Here is a 23,614-nt window from a genome sequence, read left to right as displayed (position 1 = left end):
TCAGAAAATAGGTCAAGATCAGTAGACAAATATGTAGGTCAATAAAAATATGTCAGGATTATGCGTCACTAATCCCTATTGCGTAATTTTTATTTTCTTCACTACAACTTACTGATTTATTAATGTCCATACAATATCCAATTTTGATGTTGACACTCTGAACTCTGAAAACCAACTGATATATATATATATATATATATATATATATATATATATATATATATATATATATATATATATATATATATATATATATATATATATATATATATATATATATATATATATATATATATATATATATATATATATATATATATATATATATATATATATATATATATATATATATATATATATATATATATATATATATATATATATATAAAAAAAAGAGAGAGAGAGAGAGAGAGAGAGAGAGAGAGAGAGAGAGAGAGAGAGTACATACATAAATAAATGTCACAAAACAGCGCACATGCCTGGTGGCATACTTTAGCGCTGAAAATATTGCCAAAGAAAATACACAGCCATTTTCTAACTAAATTTTACAACAACGAAAAAGAAAACCCTAATGAACAAAATGCTTAGCATTTCATAAGTTATTTCTTCACCAGTCTTAGAAAATGTCGCTTGTTGCTGCATTCTCGAACTGATGCTGGAATTGAGTTCCAGATTTTTGGGCCAGTGTGACGGATGCTAAATCCCGCTGTCGATGATGTTTGGCGAATTTCGCACGAAAAGTCTGAACGATGCGTAGTAGGATAATTATGAAATTGAGAATTAGTTGGAAAAATGCCGGAGAAATTTACAGATAAATTACTATATTGATAATCGTGACAAATACTAGAGATAGAAATTAAATGAAGTTGGTCCAAAGAGAAATTTCCTGAAGTCCCATATAGGTGTCTAACTGAAGTTCTGCAATAAACATTAAATAGAATCCTCATTGCTATATTCTGAAGTATTTGGAGAGACTTGAAAACAGACGAAAATGTAGATGCCCAAACCGAAATGCAATAGAGAAAATATGGGTGGACGAAAGAATAATAAATAGATTTTAGAATAGCTTTAGGGAAGAAATGACGAAGACGAGTTAGCATGCCAATATTTCGCGAAATTTTTAACGACAGTGTTTTTACACATTTATGAAACGACAAATTTTCATCTAAAATAATCCCAAGATATTTGAACTGATCTACCCGTTTTAATTCAAGACCATTCAAGAAAAGAGAGAAGGTATCTGACACTACTGATCCAGTTCGCGAACATAACATATATTGGCATCTTTTTTCATTAAGAGCTAGTAAATTCCTTGAATACCAATCAGAAACAATTAGTAAAGTACTTTCGAGGTTCTGGAAAAGAACTGATAGGTCCCGGTGAGAAGCAAAAATTACTACATCATCAGCAAACATTATAATTTTATAAAAAGGCAAAACTTCTGGCAAATCATTTATAAAAAGAAGAAATAGAATAGGCCGAAGGACAGAGCCCTGAGGCACTCCATAATTAATCGGAAAAGTTTTGGAACGGAGATCACGAGATTTATCAACACAATCTAGTCGTCTCCCAGAAAGGTAAAATGAAAAAAATTTAACAGCTTGTGTTGACAACCCATAAGACTTGGGTTTAAAAAGAAGCAACGAATGATTTACGGTGTCAAACGCCTTGGCGACATAAAGAAAAATCGCCAAAGCGTGTTGACCATCATCTAGTGAATCATTAATATTTAGTAAAAGCTCATGAATTGCCAGTTCAGTTGACTTTCCTTTTATAAAACCATATTGAGACGTGTGTAAAATCTTACTATCAAATAAATATTTTTGTAATTGCTTATTTGCAAGTTTTTCCAAAATTTTGCTGAAAACCGAAAGTAGAGAAATGCCTCTATAATCTGAAGGGTCAGTTGAACTCCCAGCTTTAGGTAATGCTATAACATTTGCTTTTTTTAAAAGATCAGGAAAAACCCCATGCATAAGTGATAGATTAAAAATATGTGCCAACAAAGGTGAAATGCTTGACGCTATTTGCTTTACGGTTTGAGCCGAAAATCCAAATTCGTCCTTAGAAAAACTCTGTTTAAGCTTCAGAATAACTTTTTCAATCTCATGAGGCTTAGTCTCAGAAAAAGAAAACGAATTTTCTGCATGTTGCTCATTAACTGGAACAGAAGGGGAATTCAGTTGCATATTCATAGTCGACGCAAGTTTAGAACCAATATTACTGTAATAATCTCCAAAAGCATTTAAAATTTCATTGGGCTCTGCAACATTTTCTCCATTTAAAACAAGATAATTAACCCTAGTACTTTTACGACTATCAGGACGTATCTTTTCATTTATCAATTGACATGTTTTTCTCATATCCGATTTACACTCCAAAAATTTCTCTTTATAATATTTTCTCTTCTCATGTCTTATAAATGAATTTAGTTTGTTCCTATAAACTCTTAATAATAAACACGACCCAGGTATCTGTTAATTAAAACAATTCTTTAATTTTCTATCTGTATTCTTAAACTAAGTCAAAATACCTTCATTAATTCATGTGTTAAATTTCTTCGCAACCTTCTCATGCGAAATTCTTCTCGAAAAAGCCCAATCCCGCAATTACATCATTTGATCAATAAAATCTGAAAACGCAGCATTTGCGTCACCTGAGCCATAAACCGAACTCCAATCATGGTCACCAATTAACTGACGTAGAACTTTACAATCAATCCATGTATGTCGCTTTTTTGAATTATCCATTGTTGAATCTCGATGTTGTTTATTACTATTATTTAAATTTAAAAGAACACTCACCGGAAAATGATCTGACATATCAGACAAAATTACTGACGATTTTTCAGCATCAAATAAAACAGGAGAGAAAAATATATTATCTAATAATGTAGCGGTGTTAGCTGTAACTCTTGTCGGCAGAGAAATACTTGGAAGAAAATTAGAACACAACATCATAGTTAAAAACTCCTTATTATTTCCAACATCGAGATTCAAAAGATCAAAATTTAAATCACCCGAAAAATAACCGGTTTTTTCAACGCTTCCAGATTTTTCAACAGCGGTTCAAAAACTTTAAAAAATCTTTTTGGGCTACCCGACGGAGATGGATAAACAGACCCGAAAATAAATGGATTACAGCTCAAACGTACAACTTCAACAAAAATTGTCTCACATAACCCTTCATCAAATACAGACAAATCACTGAGAATACTAAGAGACCAGTCATCACGAGTATACAGCATCTGACCTCCTCTCGCATTCTGACACCTTGTACGCGAAATACACTTCATCCCGGGCAGATCTAACATTGTAAGGGGTGTATTAGCAGACAGAAAAGTTTCGCAAACTCCAACAATGTCTATAGGACTAGATGCAAGCAAGAGCTTCAGTTCGTTGAATGCACTTTGTAACCCCTGGGCATTTACATGTAACGATCGGATTGGAAAATCACAATTTTTTGTTTTATCCGATAGAAACTCGCCTGAAGAATAAGCACATTCAGGTAGATGATTCTACTATATATATATATATATATATATATATATATATATATATATATATATATATATATATATATATATATATATATATATATATATATATATATATATATATATATATATATATATATATATATATATATATATATATATATATATATATATATATATATATATATATATATATATATATATATATATATATATATATATAATATAATTTAGACAGATTTAGCTGACGATTTTCAATGCTCATGGTTATATAACTCTTGATTTATTTTACCACTTTGCTATTGATTTATCAGAGAAACTAAACTTCCTTTGACAGGAACCGTAACGAATATTCTGTTTCTTTTTTCCCAGTTGTAAAACAGATTGTAATATAGGTAATCAATTTAATAGTTGTAGATGGGGAATCATTGACCCTATATGATTGGCAGTAAAAGATCGTATTATTTTATCTTGAGTCGGAATAACCGTAAACTAAATCACCTTTTTTCTTAGAATTGGAAGGGGGAGTGGAGGTGGATAGCAGTTGAACTTTTGAACCTCTTGAACTTCTTTTTAGAATCTTTTTTTTAGAAATTGTTTTAGAATTGGAAGGGGGAGAGGAAATTGGTCCTCAATTATTTATTGAAGAAAAAATATTATGAATTGAGCTTTGAATTAAGCTAAGAATTTAACTTAATTTGAAGTTTGTTTTTTCTCACCAGCAAAATTCCAAAAAAGAATGTGACCAAAAACTTTTCTGTTTTTTTGATTTCCGTCAAAATCAACGAAATTAATTTGTATTTGTGCTTAAATATAAATCATTTCGATATAAAACTTGTCGTAGACGTTATGCTTGTATATTATCAGGCTGTTTCGAAAGATAATAATCTAGGAGATGGAAGCCAGCTAAACTAGACACAAATATTCTAAGACCCAAAAATTACTAGCAATAAAATAAAGTGCATTAACCGCGATTACTTTTTACAAATTCACTTGTCCTACTATTAAAATTAGAAATATCTATCTAAGGATATCTATCTTATTTTATGTAAAGAAAAAACAATTCAACGAAACATAAAATATGAAGAAGAAATGAGGGGCAACTGTGATCACATCAAATTATAGTTGTAACCCCTAAACGATGGTTCGCGAACTGTGTTGCGCCAAACCCCAAGGCTCTGCAGAAGGTCCTCAAGGACGAATGGGATAGCATGAGGCACATTGAAAATTATTGAAATATTATGCAAGGGCTCCTTGAGATACCTAATTTATTTTAAGAGTTTTTTTAAGGGTAGAAAGGTTTAGAAATCTTCCCCTAGACTGCTAGTTCCTGAATTGTTCTTTGACTGATGTAGGTAGCATTTAGCCTAAAGATTGTCCAGTCAAAATACTCCGCTCCAAATTCGTATGACTACAACGACTTGTAGAAAAAAAACAATGCCATCTAGGGTTTGGAAATGGAATGCAAAGACCGTCCATGTTTTTAAGACTTGCTCTATGGTGCAAGTGCTTGTATTTGTCTTGGTTGAGCTGTATTGTCTGTAGTGCTATTGGTCCCCTTTTCCTCTGTTAAACCATGTTACAGCACCAGAAGTTAGATTTCTCTTCAGATTCTCATTTTCTTAGGTCTGGACTCACTAATAACTTACATCAATTATTTTTTCGGCTATTCCTCCCCCCCCCCCCCTGGCTCTAGCTTTGTTTTAATTTGTTTATATACTTGGCTTCATGTTTTGTAACTTTTCCAGATAACTCAATACTTCCGAAATTCATTTCAACTCCAATTTCCTTTACTTGTATCAAGTCTTAATTGCAAGTCTCTAAGGTTACTGGTATATCTTCGTGCAAAATAGTTTTAATTACTACTTTGTTTTTCCTATTGCTCTCTTTTTTATAATTGTCAAATTGTTTTTTTCCTCTCTCTTCTATTTGTTCTAAATCCATTTAATTTACGTGTTTTGGTAACATGAGATACATAGATCTCGGTTAGTTTGATTACTTAAGACTTAAAATCACGTCTTGATTAATTTCAAGACTTAAATTCTTTCCCAAGAATTACAAAAATTCCATATCGGTAGCTCTGAGCTAATACCCAATGGTTGGTTTTGAAAACAATCGGGTGATGCTATGCAATAGTTATATGAAGCAAGAGGCAGTGGTGCACATTTAGAGTGAGAGCCCTCCCATATAGTTTGAAAAATACTTTTTGTAGCTATTTGATTGAAAAATACCCCAGTTTTTGTTTATTTTCATTGGAAAAAATGTTCCTCCAAAAACAAAATTGTCCCCCCGCAAGATTTTGAAAATACATTTTTATCCTCTCATTTTCATAAATTGGCACTACCGCCTGGTTAGCCTGTGAGTGGTCCGTCTGCTGAGCTGTATCGTTTTATTTCTCTATATAGCTGTGTCAGTTTGTATTCCATGTATTATTTGTGCTTAAATCTTTTGGTTTTCATGGTAGAACAAACCTTTTGTTTGTTTTACCCACCATCAAAACCTTTTGATCGTAGATCTTATTATGGATGAACCAATTCGACCAATTATTTAGTCTCTTAGCTTTATTAAATATTAAAAAAAAGACTGAATCACATTTTGGGACTTACCGATTAAATTAATTTCAAAATCAGTATTCTATCCAGCAGGATCAAAGATACTACTTCTTAAGATTTAACTCTTATCCTTTTTCCATTTAGTTTTTCTCCAGAGGACATGAGAAAATCCTTTCTTTTTAATTATAGAAAGTTCTCAACTTTTCTTCTTTTTTACTATAATGTGGTTAGTTAATATAGTTCTCCTTGAACCTGGATTGTCTTTACATACAAAAGCATCTGGTAGTTGCAAATTAAAAAAAAAGCAAATAAATAAACTGTAGAAGCACAATTCTTATTGTAAAAATAGTATTTTTTAGAACAACAAAACAAAATGAATTTTTAAACTGCTTGCACCAAAAAAATATTACAATTTATATCATGGCTTATTCGACTTAAGTTTCGTCTGTCCTTAAAGGTTGTCTTGGGATTTCTTTCTTCGTACCCTCATGGTTATGCCTCATGGTTATCCGTTACGTACCTCATAACCTAGTGGTATTCGATTAAAGTACGAAACCTATGAACGTTTTTAACGTCTAGAAAAATATGAACGTCTGATAATATCTATTCATCATCAATGTTAATTAATTGGTTCACATTCTCTTGTATATTCAGCGAAAATAAAGCTATACAGGATATAAAACAATCTTTGTCTGAATTCAAGTTGAAATCAACATCCTTTTTCAATGTGAGGGGTGAATCTTCACGGGGGAAGCTATCAGGAGAGTTGACAAATTTTGTTTCTTGGAAATTCGTGTCTTCTCGAAATTTCTCATGGGGGTACATATTTCAGTTGAATCTGCCCTTGTGTGCGAGAAAGCTTGATTTGCTTCTTTGTACTAAGAACCTGTCGCCATCCAGTTCAATTATCTGCTGGTGCAATCAGATAGGCCTTAGGCCTATTACTGGAAATGGATGCCCACTTTTGGCAGGGTTTCTAAAACACTACATGTACCCCTCCAGTAGATCCAAATAGGACCTAAGGGTGACTTGTAGTACCGATCAGATAACTGTGCAACCCCCTTATTAAGAGATTTGATGTGGCGTCAACGGCTCTTTTTTACAATTATATTCAACACCCTTCCCCCAAAGAGATATCTCTATTTGTACTCTGCCGCACTGGTTGTCAAGCCAATACGGTAAATACGTATAAACATGGCATGGTTGGGTTAATTGCAAGAGGAGACGTCCCACAGCGAATACTTGGAAAGCAGCTTTGTAAGACGCTATCCCTTAATTGGCGACCATGGAGTGGTCGCCCAAAGGATGGTATCCCTCAAAACTCCTCTGTTGATCCCTTTAAAGGGAAGTTCAACAGACAAAACTCTAACGAGAAAAACTAGGTAATTGGTTTACTAGTGGTACGTCAAACCGTAAGTTTTTAGCAGCATGGCGAAATGAATTTTGTCAAAAAAACCTTCTCATCGATCTTCTAGTTTTAGCTACGAAACCAGCTTTTGCCATCCAAAGCAAGATTTTATACCCGTTTGCACATTTTAATCCTATTGCTATTAAGTCTGTTGCAGGAACGCACATTGAAAGAAATTCCGATGGAGGGGGGATTTGAAAAGCTGAAAAACAAAAATTAGTTGAAGAATAGAAATCATTGAGTGAGATGTAAAAATCCTGAAATTGGGAAAGGGGGATGGTATTACTGAAGGCTCATCTCTGTATGTGCCTGGTCTGGTGCTTATGGAAAATTCCAAGCAAATTTCAAATCTGTCAAGCAGAATTTATAAAGTAAACTGAGGAATTGAAAAAAGAAAAAATATTACCAATCCTGCTTTTCGAAATACCATTATTATGCACTGACAATTTTACTTAAACATGGACAAATTTTTATAAAATAGTGAATAGATTTTCTTTTTTTATCTTATTCTTACTGGCTTGCGAAAGAGCAAGCAAAGCTTTCCTTTTTGAACCTTTTCGTCATTTTTCTGACAAATGAAAATCAAATTTCATTTTTTCGTTAATTGTCTCACTTGTCAGGTAAAATACTGTAGAAAATCTATAAAAACAGATAGTTTAGTCAGCACTCGCCCCAAGATCATAAATGCTTTCAATTGGCTCTAAGCTTGTCTATTGTTCTAGTTGTTCAATTTATTCTTTCTTTTTAGGACTGAGGACTGCAAACAGTTTATGGTGCTAGTATATCAAACTTTATAGTTACTTTTTAATTCAACTGGGCAGCACTATACAATTTGGGGTGCTATACTAGGCAATACTGTTTGAGGTGCTAGTATTCCATAATCCTCTTGGGTCAGGTTAAATTAATCAAATTCGTGTTTTTCAAGTTTTCAAAAGATCTTTGGTCAGGTTTTATAGGCTGAAAAAATTGACTTTAGAAATAGAGAAAATATTAGCACCTATGGTGTATTTTTGCACCAAAACTGGTAAAACTAGCATATATACCTTGTGTCGTATCTCTCGCTTTCCTGATTTATGTCAACAAATCTCTGAATTAGTGAAGACTTCAAGTCCAGCCTCAGGAATTACCATGATGACTTATAAGTATCGCTATAAAAATGAGATTTTCAAAATTGCCATTTCAAATTTTATGTTTAAAAATTAGCTTATAAGCTTCAGATTCCTAAGTCCAGCTCTGGGGTTTTGGCGCTATTGTATCAGTACCATCACTTACACCCAGGGATGCAGCTAAGGGGGAGCACCCGAAAGTTCCAAGATGTCGGCACGCAGTGCTGACGCCTGCGCATTTGCTGGCACACTGGATGATTTTGTCGGCACATTCTTTATATCTCCCCCAAACTCCAAACCCTAGCTTCGCTCTGTAGATGTCTGATTAAAAAAGGTCACAGAAATAAGTGAAAACGCTGTTTTTCAAAGATTTCTAATGGCGAGATTAATTTTTCTTCTGCAGAGTTCTCCCTCTGTATTTTTTCTTTCATAAAACACAAATCTTTAGAATAAAATGAGGGAAAGCAAAGCCAGGATTTAAGTATTATACATTTTTACTGAGATGTAACCTGCCTTTATTTTTAATTACTATCTTGTTTTGTATTTTATTTACAAGTAGTTTTTTGAAGACTCAAATCTCTTAGATATCAAACTAACCATATAATCGATTTTTTAATGATAGAATGCCTACAAATCTGATTGTTTTTGTAGAAAATTAAATTGTTCTAGGAATATCTCTGTCATTCTTAGCTGGAGTCTATTCAACTTGTATTGGAAATACTCTGGCCTTTGGAGATATGGCAAAACAACTTGTTGGTCTTTCTGGAATGTTTATTGGAGTAGGTGAAATTGTAGGTAAGGTCAATAAAATTTAATAGATTTCATGTTTGATACTTTTGCACTAATCTTTTTATTCCAATTTTATCTTAAGCTATTCCAATTCTATAGTTATTCTTTTACGTTTTAGTATTTTGGGTTAATACCTATCCACTTTTCAATTGAGGTAATTTTATTGTGTTTTGGTAATATTAGTAATTTTTAGATTGGTATTTCGAGTTGTTGCAAAATGAAGACATAAGATTCCATCTCCTACCTTTATTACTGTAACACCGACTCCCGTATCATCACTTGGACACCATATCCCCTAATAAACTCTTCATTTTCCACGCCCATAATTGTTTAAATCATTCAAAATTGATGTTTATTAAATACAATCGAATGACATCTTTTAAATAATAAACACACATCCTAATAATCCTGATTAAAAAAAAAAAAAAAAAAACAAGTTATTATAACTTAAAGTAAGGAGCAACATTAAAACTTAAAACGAACAAAAATTATTCCGTATATGAAAGGAGCTGTCCCCTCCTCAACACCTCGCTCTTTACGCTGAAGTTTTTTTTACGCTGAAGTTACGCTGGACTTTTGGTGGGTGTTTCCTCCTTTTTTGAAAATAAGGCATATTTTCTCAGGCGCGTAACTTTTTATGGGTAATACTAAACTTGATGAAACTTATATATTAGAAATCAGCATAAAAATATGATTCTTGTGATGATATCTATTGGTATTAAAATTCCGAATTTTAGAGTTTCGGTTACGATTGAGCCCGGTCGCTCCTTACTTACAGTTCGTTACCACGAACTGTTTGAAAAATGTAACATCTGCTGTGCACGAGGATGGGTTAGGCAGAACCTGAATCCCTTCTTCGGCCCCACAACTATGGAGATTGCCAATAATTGCTCTCTTTGATAGCAGAGTGTATAGATGTTCTGCTTGATCCTCGCTGTGGCAAGGTCAGGCGACAAGGCAACTGCAACGTCGATTCGACGTAATGCGTGCCAGCAATGCCTCTGGCGGATCTTTGTCCTTCCATCTAATTTTATTTTGCACAATTTTGAGTCTAACAGCTTGAAAAGACTGACGAAAATCATTTAATAATTCCCTCACTAATCAAATTAAATCATTGTTTAAAATTATAATTAATTCAAAAGATCATTTATTTAGGAATAGTCAGCGTAAATTTAATCAGAGTGATATAGGATTAAGAAGAATACTTTCTAAATAATCCTGACTCGAAAAAGGTATACTATCATAGCACAGCCTATATATATATATATATATATATATATATATATATATATATATATATATATATATATATATATATATATATATATATATATATATATATATATATAGTCAAGGTCGTATCTGGGGAGGAGGGGGATAGGGGTTTAGACCCCCCCCCCCCCGAAATGTTCGTCCGACTCCTAAAAACGTAACAAAAATAGATATAAACAAACTTTTGATGCTTTTTTGAAGTTTTTTTTTATGAAAAAAAACAAAAAAGAATCCTTTTGTACCCCCCCCCCCCCTGAAAAGAAATCCTGGATATGGCCCTGTATACAGTCGTATACGTTTGTTTCAGAAATAAGACATATCACAGCGCTTCCGGCGGCCGGTGGTCCGCCGAGGAACTAGCGTTCGAGCTAGTTACCGGGCCATCCCTAACACCATTGCCATAGCTTTCGAGCCATCGCAAAAAACTTGCCATTGCGCAAGCGCGAAGGAAGAGCCAAGAAGAAGTGTACGAGACAGGATTTGTCTCTTTAATAAAGAAGGTAGGAACGCTCAATAAAGTATAGATACCTAAGCTGTTGATCTTATGTGCAGTCCTATCAAAAGAGGGCTTTTGTTCTTAAGTTCTACCTGATGTCCTTCAGTTATACGTATATTTTATTATTTTATTTATTTTGTTATTTTTTTAGGTTTTTTTTATATTTTTGGGGTATTTTTGTTTTATTACTTATCGTTTATCATTCATCGATGGATAAAGGAAATAAAATATTTGAGTAATAGTAGTAATAGTACTTATGGTAGTAATGCTAGAAACTGTAGCAGGAGCAGTAGTAGTCGTTGCAGGAAGATTGCCACCAATTAGAGTAGTAATATTGGGAGTAGTTTCACGGCAGGACTAGCAGCAGCAGTATTCTTCGTAGTAATGGTAGTATTAATCACGACATGAGTCGTTTGGTGAGAAGCCGTTGTTGGAGTAGTTGTAGGAGTGGGCGAAGTAGGAATAGTATTGGTAGTAAATTTAAATTATAGTCACGATACGTGTAGCACCACTATTAGTAGTAAGAGCAGCATTAGTAGTCTTGGTAAGAGCACTGTCATGACCAGGGGCAGAAATTTTAGGTGGGGTGATTTGGCGGAAGTAGCAACAGTAGGGGTAGTTGTGGCGGGATTAGTCATGGTAGGTTTGTTGAGAGACATTCAAGGGGGGGGGGCGACTGAGGAAAGATGCCTTGGGTGCTATGGCGGGGGGCTGTGGCTGGGGGAGCAGTAGCTGTGGCTGGGGGACGCCGAGGATGATGTTTTTGAAGATTTTTTTATTTATATTTGAGTCGGGGGGGGGGGGGTGCCGTAATTAATTCGCCCCAGGCGCTACCAACCTAGGAACGGACATGAGTTTGGTGGAAGGGTGATTGCGTAAAAGTAATAATTTAACGAGCAGTATTGCCAATAACTGTCATGGTAGGAGTTGTATTGCATCATGGTATTATGTATTATGTCATGGTAGGAGCTGTCGTATTATGTCGTAGAGTAGTATTGGTTGTAGTAGCTGTGGTAGATGCAGTACTTTTATGAGTTAAGAGTTAATCAAGGGAAGTTAAGAGTTACTAGAACGTTCAAAAACTTGAATTAACTGATAATGGTTGCTAGTGAATAAAATCTTTTTTTTCTGATTAATCAGTTGAAACTGATTTGGCAGAAACTGAGTTAAAATAAGAACCATAAAATTAAACTGGATGTGTTTCAAGGTCTTTCAGTAACATCTAGGTAATTTTTTTTCTTTAATCAGGGTCAAAATAAAATGACCTATGTAATATGTGCTATTTCTATTCAAAGTAAAAATTTATTCTATTCCTGATAATTATATTCCCGATTCTTTTGCTCATTACTTAGCTGATATCAAAGAACCTTTACTCCCTTTTGAGAAAAAAGGTAATAAAAGGGAGTATGTCATTAAAGATGGATACCTCAAAGAATTAAAATTGCGGGCGTCTCCAGCGACGGATAGGGAACTGAACATTTACCTGTAGAATGTGGATAAATTCTTAGCCTTGTGTTGGTAACATGGGAAAAGACAAGTTCTTGTACTTAGAAGGGAAGCTTTACTTAGAATGCTTAATTCTTCTAAGAAAATCTCATATGTCAAACGGCAACTATAATCTTTTAAGAGCAGAACAAGGATGTACATAAATATGTTTTTCCAGTTTCACGGGGTTGCATGAACGATATTGATATAACCTTTGTCAAATATATTACTACGAATTCTTTTTGTCGATGGTGGAGTTTGAGTTCTAAGTAAATCATTCTAAAGGGCTTCACAATATTTTGAAATAATAGAGTTTTATAGAACTCTATTACGAAAAATAATTTTTATTTGACGGAGAGCGAAAAATTTGAAACCCACCGTGAGCAAGTGTAGGAAACGCTTTTTTTTCCTATTTTGCCCGAATTTAGGGAACTAATTGCTTTTTTCCGTCAAATAGGACTCTGATCTTGAATTTATGAAGTATTTCTTGGAGTTATTCCTTTTCTAGAGATTTTCCTTTTGTGTTTGCAAATGAGCTTAGCTGTGTCTTGTCCATTTTTTCTAGATGCATGGTGCTTATTTTGTGTTTCTTAAAGATACCGATTTTGGGGTAACATAAGTTTTACCCTTATAAAGGTTAACCAATGCTAGCCCGGGAATTTTTACTTTCACTAACTATAACTTGGGATATCAACTTAATTTTTGGAAGTGGTGGTATCTTGTGACGTGATCGATGATTTTCACGATACCTTTCGTCATGATTTAATATTAAAGTCATCAAATAATTTTCGGTTACATGATTTTCATAATAATTTTGAATGACTCAAATCGCGATAATTTATGCATTAATGACGTCAAAGAACAGAATTAGACTTTTACGAACCGGCTTAAAGCACGAAGGCTTGCAAAATAAGTATATGCTTTACCCCCTAGAGACACCTTAGATCTATTCAAACCTAGAAACCGTGATTTTTAAAACTTTTACTTTGGCTGTTAGACAATTATGAAGTCATTTTCGTCAGTGTTGCCACCTTGAACTATGAAAAAAAATAAGCAAATCCAACTAGTTAACTGTGACAAAGCTTTTATATTGTAAAAATGTAGGCATTAACCATCTGAGGATCCCTAAAATCAGCTACAGTTTCAAAGGAAAGCCGCAGCTTCTTGAGCTGTTTGGTGCCAGGGGTTTTCAGGACAGCATAGCGGCGCTTTATACGTAAATACGAAGCATATTCATCTTTTTGGTGCCAGGGGTTTTTAGAACAACATATCGATACTTTCAAAGAAAAGTTGCAGAATCTTAAGCTTTTTGGTGCCAGGGGGTTTTAGGACAACACATCGACACTTTCTAAGGAAATATACAGCATCTTGAGCTGTTTAGTGCCAGGGGTTTATAGAACAACACATCGATTCTATATACGGAAATCTTCAGCATCTTGAGCTTTTTGGGGCGAGGGATTTATAGGAAGACACAGCGGCACTTTAACCGTACATACGCAGCATCTTGAGTTTTTTGGGGTCAGGGTTTTTAGGACAGAAAAGATACAATATAAAAGGAAATATGCAGCATCTTCAGCTGTTTGGTGCCCGGGTGTGTTAGAACAACACAGCTACACTTTCAAAGGAAAGCTACAGCTTCTTGATCTGTTTGGAGCCAGGAGTTTTTAGATTTTTTTGGCTGATTTTTTCCCAAGTTTTTTTTTTTTATTATTTGTGCCCGCTACTACTGAATCTGCCTAGCTGCAATATATGGCTGTATTTTTCATTGGAAATTAAATTCCCAATTTTTCCTACTTTATAAAGATATATATGATTTTTTAAGTTTCAATTTAACCACTTAACCCTAACCGAACGAAAAAAACGAGATATCATTTTCACTGGCTTTGGTACTCGATCAGCTAAAATATGGGGTCAGTAGGACTAAAATATTCCATCGCTTGTAGTTTCTGCATAAAGATATTAAAGTCTTCTGTTGGGAAATATGCGAATCCTGGATTCTTAAAAATGGGATAATTTGTTTATGTGATTGTACTAATGCCGCTCTGTATGTTAAGCTTAAAACTGCAATCAGATTTGTCGTAGCATGCGTAACTTTTGGTTGATACTATATTGGTTAGCTGGTGAAAATTTTGCAATTTCGTAAATTTAATCAATCCCGCTAAAACTCTGGGTTCTTGAAACAAAACTCAAGAACTTTCGGATTAAGCATATAAAGTGGTATATTTTTTTCTCTGAGTAATGTTTTTTTTTCCTAACTAATGCAGTAATCTTCAGTTTTGCAGAGGAAAAGTTAAAAGTGATTGAAAAATAGAACGTCAAAATTGCGATGGAAGTATGAACTTACTTCACACTGTAAACAAATGAAATATTTGAACGGAATTCGATTTATAAGGTCCATATTAAAAATTTTCTAAAACATCTAAGGCAAGTTTCAACTGACACGACAAGTTTAAATTTAGTTTTGTACGGATGAACTTTAAATGATCTACTTGAGTACTTATTCTGTCCAGGATTAGATGCACGTACAAATTATAGAACATTTATTTGGAGCTATTCATTAACATCTATACTATCTATATATCTATATTAATAATAGTTCTATAAGTCTATATTATTTGTATAGGTATTGTTTAAATTGTATTAGACTATTAAATACTAGGTTATATAGATAACATTATCTATATATATAAATCTGTTTGATATGTCATCTATAAATCCATGTTAATAATGACTACTAATATCTATTAATCTATGTCTGTCTCTACTGTTCCAAAGTTTTAGTATTTAAAACTTATTTTAAAATAGGTCTCTTAAAAGCAAGCCACAGGAAAACTTATTGCAAGTTTCCACATGAGAAACTCTTTATTTGACATTTTGTTGGATGTTAATCTTTCCATCTGTTCTCACCTTTGGGAAAAGCTTGGTCCAGTAGATTTTATCCGGTGTCTCCAAAGACATGTTTAGATTGTTTAAGAAATAAACGTTTTTTAAACTTAGGTAGATAAATTCAGTTTCCCTGTCTTGATAATAACTGTTTCTTTCTGGAAAATGAAAGTGTTCCAAGTTTTTCTCTTTAGATAAAGGGAATGAAATGAAATATATGCTAACACCTTCTAAGAGTGACGCACGTAGTACTGTTGGTGTTGTTAGCTACTGTTGACCTAATACCTAATACTGTTGACCTAATATTCTACTACCGTTAAAAACAAATTACAACGCTACAAGAAAATTCTTTCAGTTTACTGCTGACTAATGTAGCCACTCCTTAAAAGGACCGGTAACTGCAAGGAGTAAAACTCGTATAGAACGGGTGGTTGTAGAAATTTGGGAGAGGACTCAGTCGATAGGAAATAGAAAGTTTTATTGCCGTTTTTAAGAATTAAAAGGGATCGGATTAAAGTAAAATGCGAATGGAATTTTTCGGCATAATACTGAGGAACCGAAATTCTAAGATAGCTAATCGATCTTTATGGTTTAAAACCCCCCGAAAGAAGTTTTACAGCCCCATCTTGAAAAAATATCTTTTCTTGTTTTGTAAATATTTATATATCACGTGATGACACCATGATACCATGATCACAGAATCGTTTTTATATTTCAAAAATAGTTAAAACGATTACTCAATAGCACAAAATGCAACATCTATTTTAACTGCCTTTTGAAAGCGTAATGATCCCCTAACCTACTGAAAATAATTGGTAATTCTTGCCAATAGGCACTAGGTACGTTCGAAGAATATCCCTTTTTGACAACCTAGTTTTTGCAGTACCATTATCGGAGTGAAGAAATCAATCACACCTCGCGTGAAACTAATTTAAAGGAAAGTAAGTCTGATAGAAGCAACTGAAACTTAAACGAAAAAAGTGGTAGCTTAGCAGCCTATGCAATATATATAAAATTGGCTTGAATAAACAGACTCATGGTATTTTTTAGTATTTGCAGAATTTTGAAAAAAAATTCTGCAAATACTCAAAATACAATACAATATATGATTTTGTATAATGCGTCTTGCATAGTTTTTACATTTTTGAGTATAAACCATTTTATTTTTATATAATTTTATTTTTCTCAATATTTTAGGACTTGTACATCGTTATTTTGTTGACAAATCTGTACTGTAAATGTCTGGATAGTGGTAGGATTACAGGATATATTGACAAATTTGCATAACTTGAAATTATCCGTACTGCATGCAAAAAGAACTGAATTCCTGAAGTCTAGATTACGCTTTATTAGCTCATGATTTTAAAGAATCCTATAGTGCGCTTCTATAGTTTAATTCTAGCTATTGAGACCAGTGATTTGCCTCGTAAGTCAGTTCGTATTTTTGCGTACTGCCTACTGATTTTTTAAACGAGAATCAAGTCTCATCTTCTTTTTGCTTAGTTTTCGAGCGAATTTAAATTGTATACTAAAAGCTATTCATATCCTGACCGAAAAGACTCTTGATAGCCTTATAAATTCTGTTTGATTTTCTGGAAGGCTCTTAAGGACTTTCCTGTTCCTAAAACAGCATCCTGTTTTTTGCATGGATTTGTGTTTTCAGTAAATATCTAAATTTTCTAAATTCTACAAATATAAGGAAATGTCATCAGTAAGTTTATTTAAGGTAGCTTTAAAGATAGCATAGATGTTGGATTGACTGCGAACAATAATCTTTTTCGTTTCATCTTTGCTCTTTATGTTCGTCAGAAAAGCTTTTTTTTTTAAGTTTTTGCTTTGTTTCACATACACTTTGAAAACTAAACGTTTTAATTTAATGTAATTTTAATTTGCTTAATATGGCAGGACTTGTAGATTATTGCTTCAGAGATAAATCAAAACTGAAAGTGTCCGGGTTGTGTTGCGATTATAGGCTATCTTGAGAAATTTTTACCCTTACTTGAAATTATCCGTAGCCTACTGTAGGTAGGTAAAAACTGGATTTGCTAAAAACTGCATTTCTAGCCGTTAATAATACGGCTAGCGAGACCAGTGAGTAACCTTTTAAAATCAGCCTGTCATTTTTATGCGCATCTTAATGGCGTAAGATGTCATTGTTAGGTTAGTTTAGATGCCTGACTTAAGATGAATAAATTTCCACACATGTTTGCTTGAGTTTTCTAGAAAATCTGGTACTCCTGTACTAAACGCACTCTTTTCTATAGTGCTAGTTTGGTTATTGGTAATGAAATAAAATAAAATAGGATGAATATACGATAGTTTAGAACTTTGTTAATTTGGGCTATATATTTGCACATTAGGGGTGGGGGGTAAAGCATAGCACAAATTAAATACGTAACCTAACCTAGATACCTCCCCCCCTAAACCCCCCAAAAAAACAGTTTAAATATAGTTACCAGAGTGAGAAACCCCTGAATATTTGTTTATACAACATCAGATTCAGATAGCCTCAAATCTTTGATTTTGTCTAGTGGATGCCTTGGGTTCTCGTAACTGGTTTATAAAAGAGTAGGTTTAGTACAGAAGTACCGAAAATTTAAACTGTTAACTAAAGTTATTTATTTCACAGCCGATAAAAGACTGTTGGGAACCTTATAAATAAGACTTTTGTTTTCTGCGGGGCACGTAAGAACTTATCGGTTCCTAAAACATCCTATTTTATGTATGGATTTTGTTGTTATCAGCAATGCGCTAAATGTACGAAGTTCTGCAAATATTGGGAAGCATTATGAGTGAATTTATTTTCGATAGTTTTATTGATACATTGGCTGCGAAGCAATAATCGTATTTGGGTACATACCTGTTATACCAAACACACTCGAAAAGTTTGCTCTCTTAGATGTGAGAAAAACCAGTTTTATCTGTCTGTATTCAGAGACAATTAGCTTAGGTTCAGTGGAAAAACTACGATGTAAAAATAGTTTAATTAAATATTTAATATATAGAATTGGTATTTGGTTAGGTTATGTTAGGTATTTAATATAATGCGTTCTGGGCGGCCTGCTTTCTATAGTTCTTGGTCGTAGTCTCCACAATTTTGTTTTTAAAGTATTATATTTTCATCATATTTTGGTATATTCCATTATGATTAACCTGATTTCACTTATTGAGTGTGCCTGGTATCATAGGCGGCGCAATCGCAGAAACTTGGAAAAGGGCTCATTCGATTGGAAATTGGAGTGGCTTGTGTCCTTTATAATAGTCGAAAGTGATTGGAAGGATACTAACACCCCTTCTACGCCCACCATTTCCCGAAACACATCCAATCAAAATTTTGAGATAGCCATTTTGTTCAGCGTAGTTGATTTCCACGTAGAAATTATGTTTTTGAGGAGGACACTCCCCCACAGCAATCAGGGCAAGGGTTGTAAGTTTAGCCCTGGGGGCATATAAGGTTTTTGTAGAAGGCGTTGTCGTAGAAACTTCAAAAACGGCTCATTCGATGGGAAATTCAAGGGACTAGTGCCCTTTTTTATAGCCGAAAGTGATTGGAGGGCAACTAACCCCCCTCTCACGCCCACCTTTTCCCCAAACACATGTAATCAAAATTTTGATATAACCATTTTATTCAACGTAGTTTTAAGTCCTGAAAATTAGGTCTTACAGAGGGACAACCCCCCAACAGCCCTCAAGACAAGGGTTGGGTTATAATTTACACCCTGGGGTCATGTAATGTGGTGCTAGAAAGTTTTTTCATAGGTACTTCAAAAAGGGCTATTTCGATAGGATATTGACCGGGCCAGTGTCCCTTTTAATAGTCGAAAGTGATTGGAAAGCAACTAACACCCCTTCCACGCCCACCATTTCCCCAAACACATCCAATCAAAATTTTAAGATAGGCATTTTGTTCCACGCAGTTTAAAGTTCAGGTTTGTACCTTTGAGCAAGACGCTCCCCCCCCCTCCTCACAGTCTTCAAGGCAGGGGTTTTAAGCTATGCCCTGGGGGCATATAAGGTTTTTATTGAAATTTTTGTCGTAGAAACTTGAAAAAGGGCTCATTCATTTGAAAATTCAAAGGGCTAGTGTCCTTTTAATAGTCGAATGTGATTTGAGGGCAACTAACCCCCCTCTCATGCCCACCTTTTCCCCAAACACATCCAATCAAAATTTTTAGATAACCATTTTGTTCAACGTAATTGAAAAATTTGGAAATTAGATCTTTAAGGATGATAACCTCCCCCCCCCACAGCCCTCAGGGCAAGGGTTGTAAGTTATACACTGGGGGCATATAAGGTTTATATAGAAAGTTTTTGTATAAATTTCAAAAAGGGCTTATTTGATTGGAAATTGAAATTACCCTTTTTAATAGTTGAAAGTGAGTGGAGAGTAATTAGCCCCCCTCTAACACCCACCATTTCCCCAAAAACACTCAATCAAAGTTTAGAGATAGCCATTTTGTTCAACGTTGTTGAAAGTTCCAGAAATTATGTATTTAAGGATGAATAACACCCCAGAGCCCCCAGGTACAAGGTTGTAAGTTATGCCCTGAGGGCATATAAGGTTTTTATAGATAGAGTTGTCGTAAAACATCAAAAGAGGCTCATTCAAATGAAAATTAGAATGCTAGAATGTGAAAATAAAAATTAATGTGCATTGTCAGTTTAATATACATATACTGACATTTAGTAATCAAAATGTTAATATTATTTGATTTATTAAAGTTATAATAGTAAAAACATGTATATTTTTTTCGGTAAAGTGGAAATTTTGTTCTGGCCTTGGGAAGGCATAGGGGTTTTGAGCCTGACTTATGTTAATTTCTGCTTTTTTTTAGTTTGACTCGGTTATTTATTGTAATTTCTGTTCGTTTTGGTTTTCATTTATTTATCGATTCTGATTTGTGGTAGTTTCACGCTTGGTAGATTATTTGATTTTTGCTCATTTTTTGTTTAATGGAGTTCTTTAATTTTCTTTGAAAAACTTATTTTGTAGAAAAATTTTTTTTTAATTAATAATACGTAAGAACCCGTATTTATCTTAAGTTTTGTATTTGCTCATTACCTCCACCAGAAAAAACTTTGTTTTTAAAATAAAGTTTTGTTCCTTTCCCTTTTTTGTTGACTATCCACAACAAAATTTGACAAAACAAATCTTGTCTAACATAATTGATGATACTTATAGTCTTATAATTATATACTTATATACTTATAATTTTATGCATGTATACATATATACTTATGTATTTATAAATACATATTTACCTAATTTTATTTTTATTCCTGCATTTCTAAGTGTCCCACGAAATATATGGAACTTTGTCGTAAGTATCCCTATGGGCTTATTATAATCAGTATCATTGAGAAGGGGATATAAAAAGTTCAGTTGCTTATTTAATATCCTACTTAAATTCAGTTACTTGTCTTATGCAACCAATGTTTAACTCGGTTAGTGCATAGTATTAGGAAAACTTGCTAAAAAAATTATTGCTCAGGCTTATGCTTGTGTTCCCGAATAAAAACTTTCATCAAAATCATGCGGTCTTTTCCTTCCAAAAAAGAGTAATTTGCTCTTTAAGCCTAATAGGAATGCCTTTTACCAGGCGCATACATAGGGGAGGGGTCAAATTTTTATAGTAAAAAAAAAACAAAAAAAAACAGGCTGAGTGAATAGAAACTGGGAAGGTGAAAAAACCAATTTTTTTTTCTATCCGCGAGCTGTATTTGTCTCTTATTCAAATTAATAAAAAAAAAATTCCACAAAATAAGCTTTTCAAAGAAAAGTAAAGAACTCCATTAAACCAAAAATGAGCAAAAAAAAAATCAAATAATCTAACAAGCGTGAAACTACCACAAATCAGCATTGATAAATAAATAAAACCCAAAACGAACAGAAATTGCAATAAATAACCGAGTCAACTTCAAAACGAGCAGAAATTAATATGAGTAGGGCTCAAAACCCCTATGCCTTCCCAAGGCCAGAACATAATTTGCACTTTACTGAAATAATACAAATGTTTTTACTTTTTAAATTTAATAAATAAAATAATATTAACATTTTGATTACTAAATACCAGTATATGTATATTAAACTGACAATGCACATTCATATTTTCTAATTTTCACATTCTAGCATTCTAGTTTTCAATGGAATGAGCCCTTTTTGAAGTCTCTACAACATCACTGTCTATAAATCCCTTATAAGCTCCCAGGGCATAACTTACAACCCTTGCCCCGAGGGCTCTGAGGGGGTTATCATCCTCAAAGACCTAATTTCTAGAACTTTTAACTACGTTGAACAAAATGGCTATCTAAAAATTTTGATTGGATGTGTTTGGGGAAAAGGTCAGCTTAAGGGGGGGGGGGGTTAGTTGCCCACCAATCACATTCGACTTTTAAAAAGGGCACTAGCCCTTTGAATTTCCAATTGAATTAACCATTTTTCAAGTTTCTACGACAAAGCTTTCAATAAAACCTTATATGCCCCCAAGGCATAACTTACAACCCTTAACCTGAGTGCTGTCAGGGGAGTGTCATCTTCAAAGATATAATTCCCGGATCTTTCAACTACTTCGAACAAAATGGCTATATCAAAATTTTGATTGGATGTGCTTCGATAAATGGTGGGCGTGGAAAGGATGTTACTTGCCTTCCAATCACTTTCGACTATTAAAAAGGACACTAGCCATTTCAATTTCCATTCAAATGAGCCCTTTTTGAAGTTTCTACGACAACGTTTGCTTCAAAAACCTTATATGCCCCCAGGGCATAACTTACAACCCTTTCCCTGAGGACTGTGGAAGGGGGGGGCTGTCATCATCGAAGACCCAGTTTCTAGAACTTTTAACTACGTTGAACAAAATGGCTATCTCAAAATTTTTGTTGGATGTATTTGGGGAAAAGTTGGGCGTGAGAGTAGCTGCCCTCGAATCACTTTCGACTATTAAAAAGGGCACCAGCCTTTTGAATTTTCTATCGAATGAGCTCTTTTTGAAGTTTCTACGACAAAGCTTTCTATAAAAACCTTTTTTGCCCCCTGGACATAACATACAACCCTTGCCCTGAGGGCTGTGGGGGAGTGTTCTCCGCAAAACATAATTTCTAACTGGAAATCAATTACGATGAACAAAATAGCTATCTCAAAATTATGATTGAATGTGTTTGGGAAAAGGGTAAGCATGGAAGGGGTGTTAGTTTTCTTCCAATCACTTTCGACTATTAAAAAGGGCAGTAGCCATTCAAATTTCCAATCGAATTAGCCCTTTTCCATTTTTCTACGATAACTCCATCGATACGAAGTGCCCTGATCTAAAGGGAAAAAATAAATAATACATTGTGCCAACATCGTTTTTACTTAGGCTGCGCGATTGCGTTGTCTCTGATAAAAGCTTTTATGACAAACAATTTTCTATATTTTAAACAAAGTGTTTGAGCCAGATGGAACAACACTTTCTGGACGCAGCCCAAATATCAGTTCCTGAAAAATCTCTGAAAGTTTATTACTCTAGCTCAGCCATTTTCTTTACAATATTAACGTATCCACTAATGTATATGCTTAATTATGTTCATTCAAATGATTTAATGAAATATTGATTAAAATACGACCATCGCTGGAAAAACGGAGAAAAAGCGAAACTGAAGATGTTAGTGCTTACCTTGGCTACTTCTGCAATCAGGATGATCTCGAGTTTCTGAATGGAGGCTACGAGGATAAGGTGTAGCAACTGATTACGATTCTACTTATAATGTGGATGAACAAGCAGTGATAATAAAATAACTGATAATAAAACTTGCAATTTAATTAAAGCTATATAGTTCTCATACTAAACCTCTAGGAGCAAAATACAAATTCACGGGGATATAAGGATTTTGTGAGACTGTTATTTTTAGAAAAAACAATTATAGTGTTTTTTTTAAACTGATTTTTTTTATTTAATTTCTGATCGTTTTTTAAATAATGCTGGAAAATCCGGTGCCCCCTCCATGGAAAATTGCCTTTCCCCATAAAAAAAATTCTCCATGGAAAGATCTTTCCACGTAACTCCCTCCCCCCACCAGAAAAAATCCTTCCTGAAAAGGTCTGTATGCTTGCCAATAACCAATACTATAGGTAAACAGTGGGCAAAGTTC

At 33.9% G+C, this 23,614-nt stretch overlaps 1 protein-coding gene across 1 annotated transcript in view; it reads left to right on the top strand.

The window, feature by feature from the left end:
- LOC148954489 (UNC93-like protein MFSD11) overlaps positions 1–23,614 on the top strand; it is a 139,283-nt gene that overhangs the window by 91,181 nt on the left and 24,488 nt on the right. The window contains 1 exon segment of the mRNA XM_089086548.1: positions 9,232–9,357. Coding sequence (XP_088942674.1) covers positions 9,232–9,357 — 126 coding nt within the window.

Source organism: Artemia sp. Qi Xiang Cuo, chromosome 3 (genome assembly GCF_049724085.1).
Source record: "Artemia sp. Qi Xiang Cuo chromosome 3, ASM4972408v1, whole genome shotgun sequence".
NCBI classification, from domain to species: Eukaryota; Metazoa; Arthropoda; class Branchiopoda; order Anostraca; family Artemiidae; genus Artemia; species Artemia sp. Qi Xiang Cuo.
Note: the sequence above shows the minus strand (reverse complement) of the source record. Positions and strands in the feature narration are given on the sequence as shown.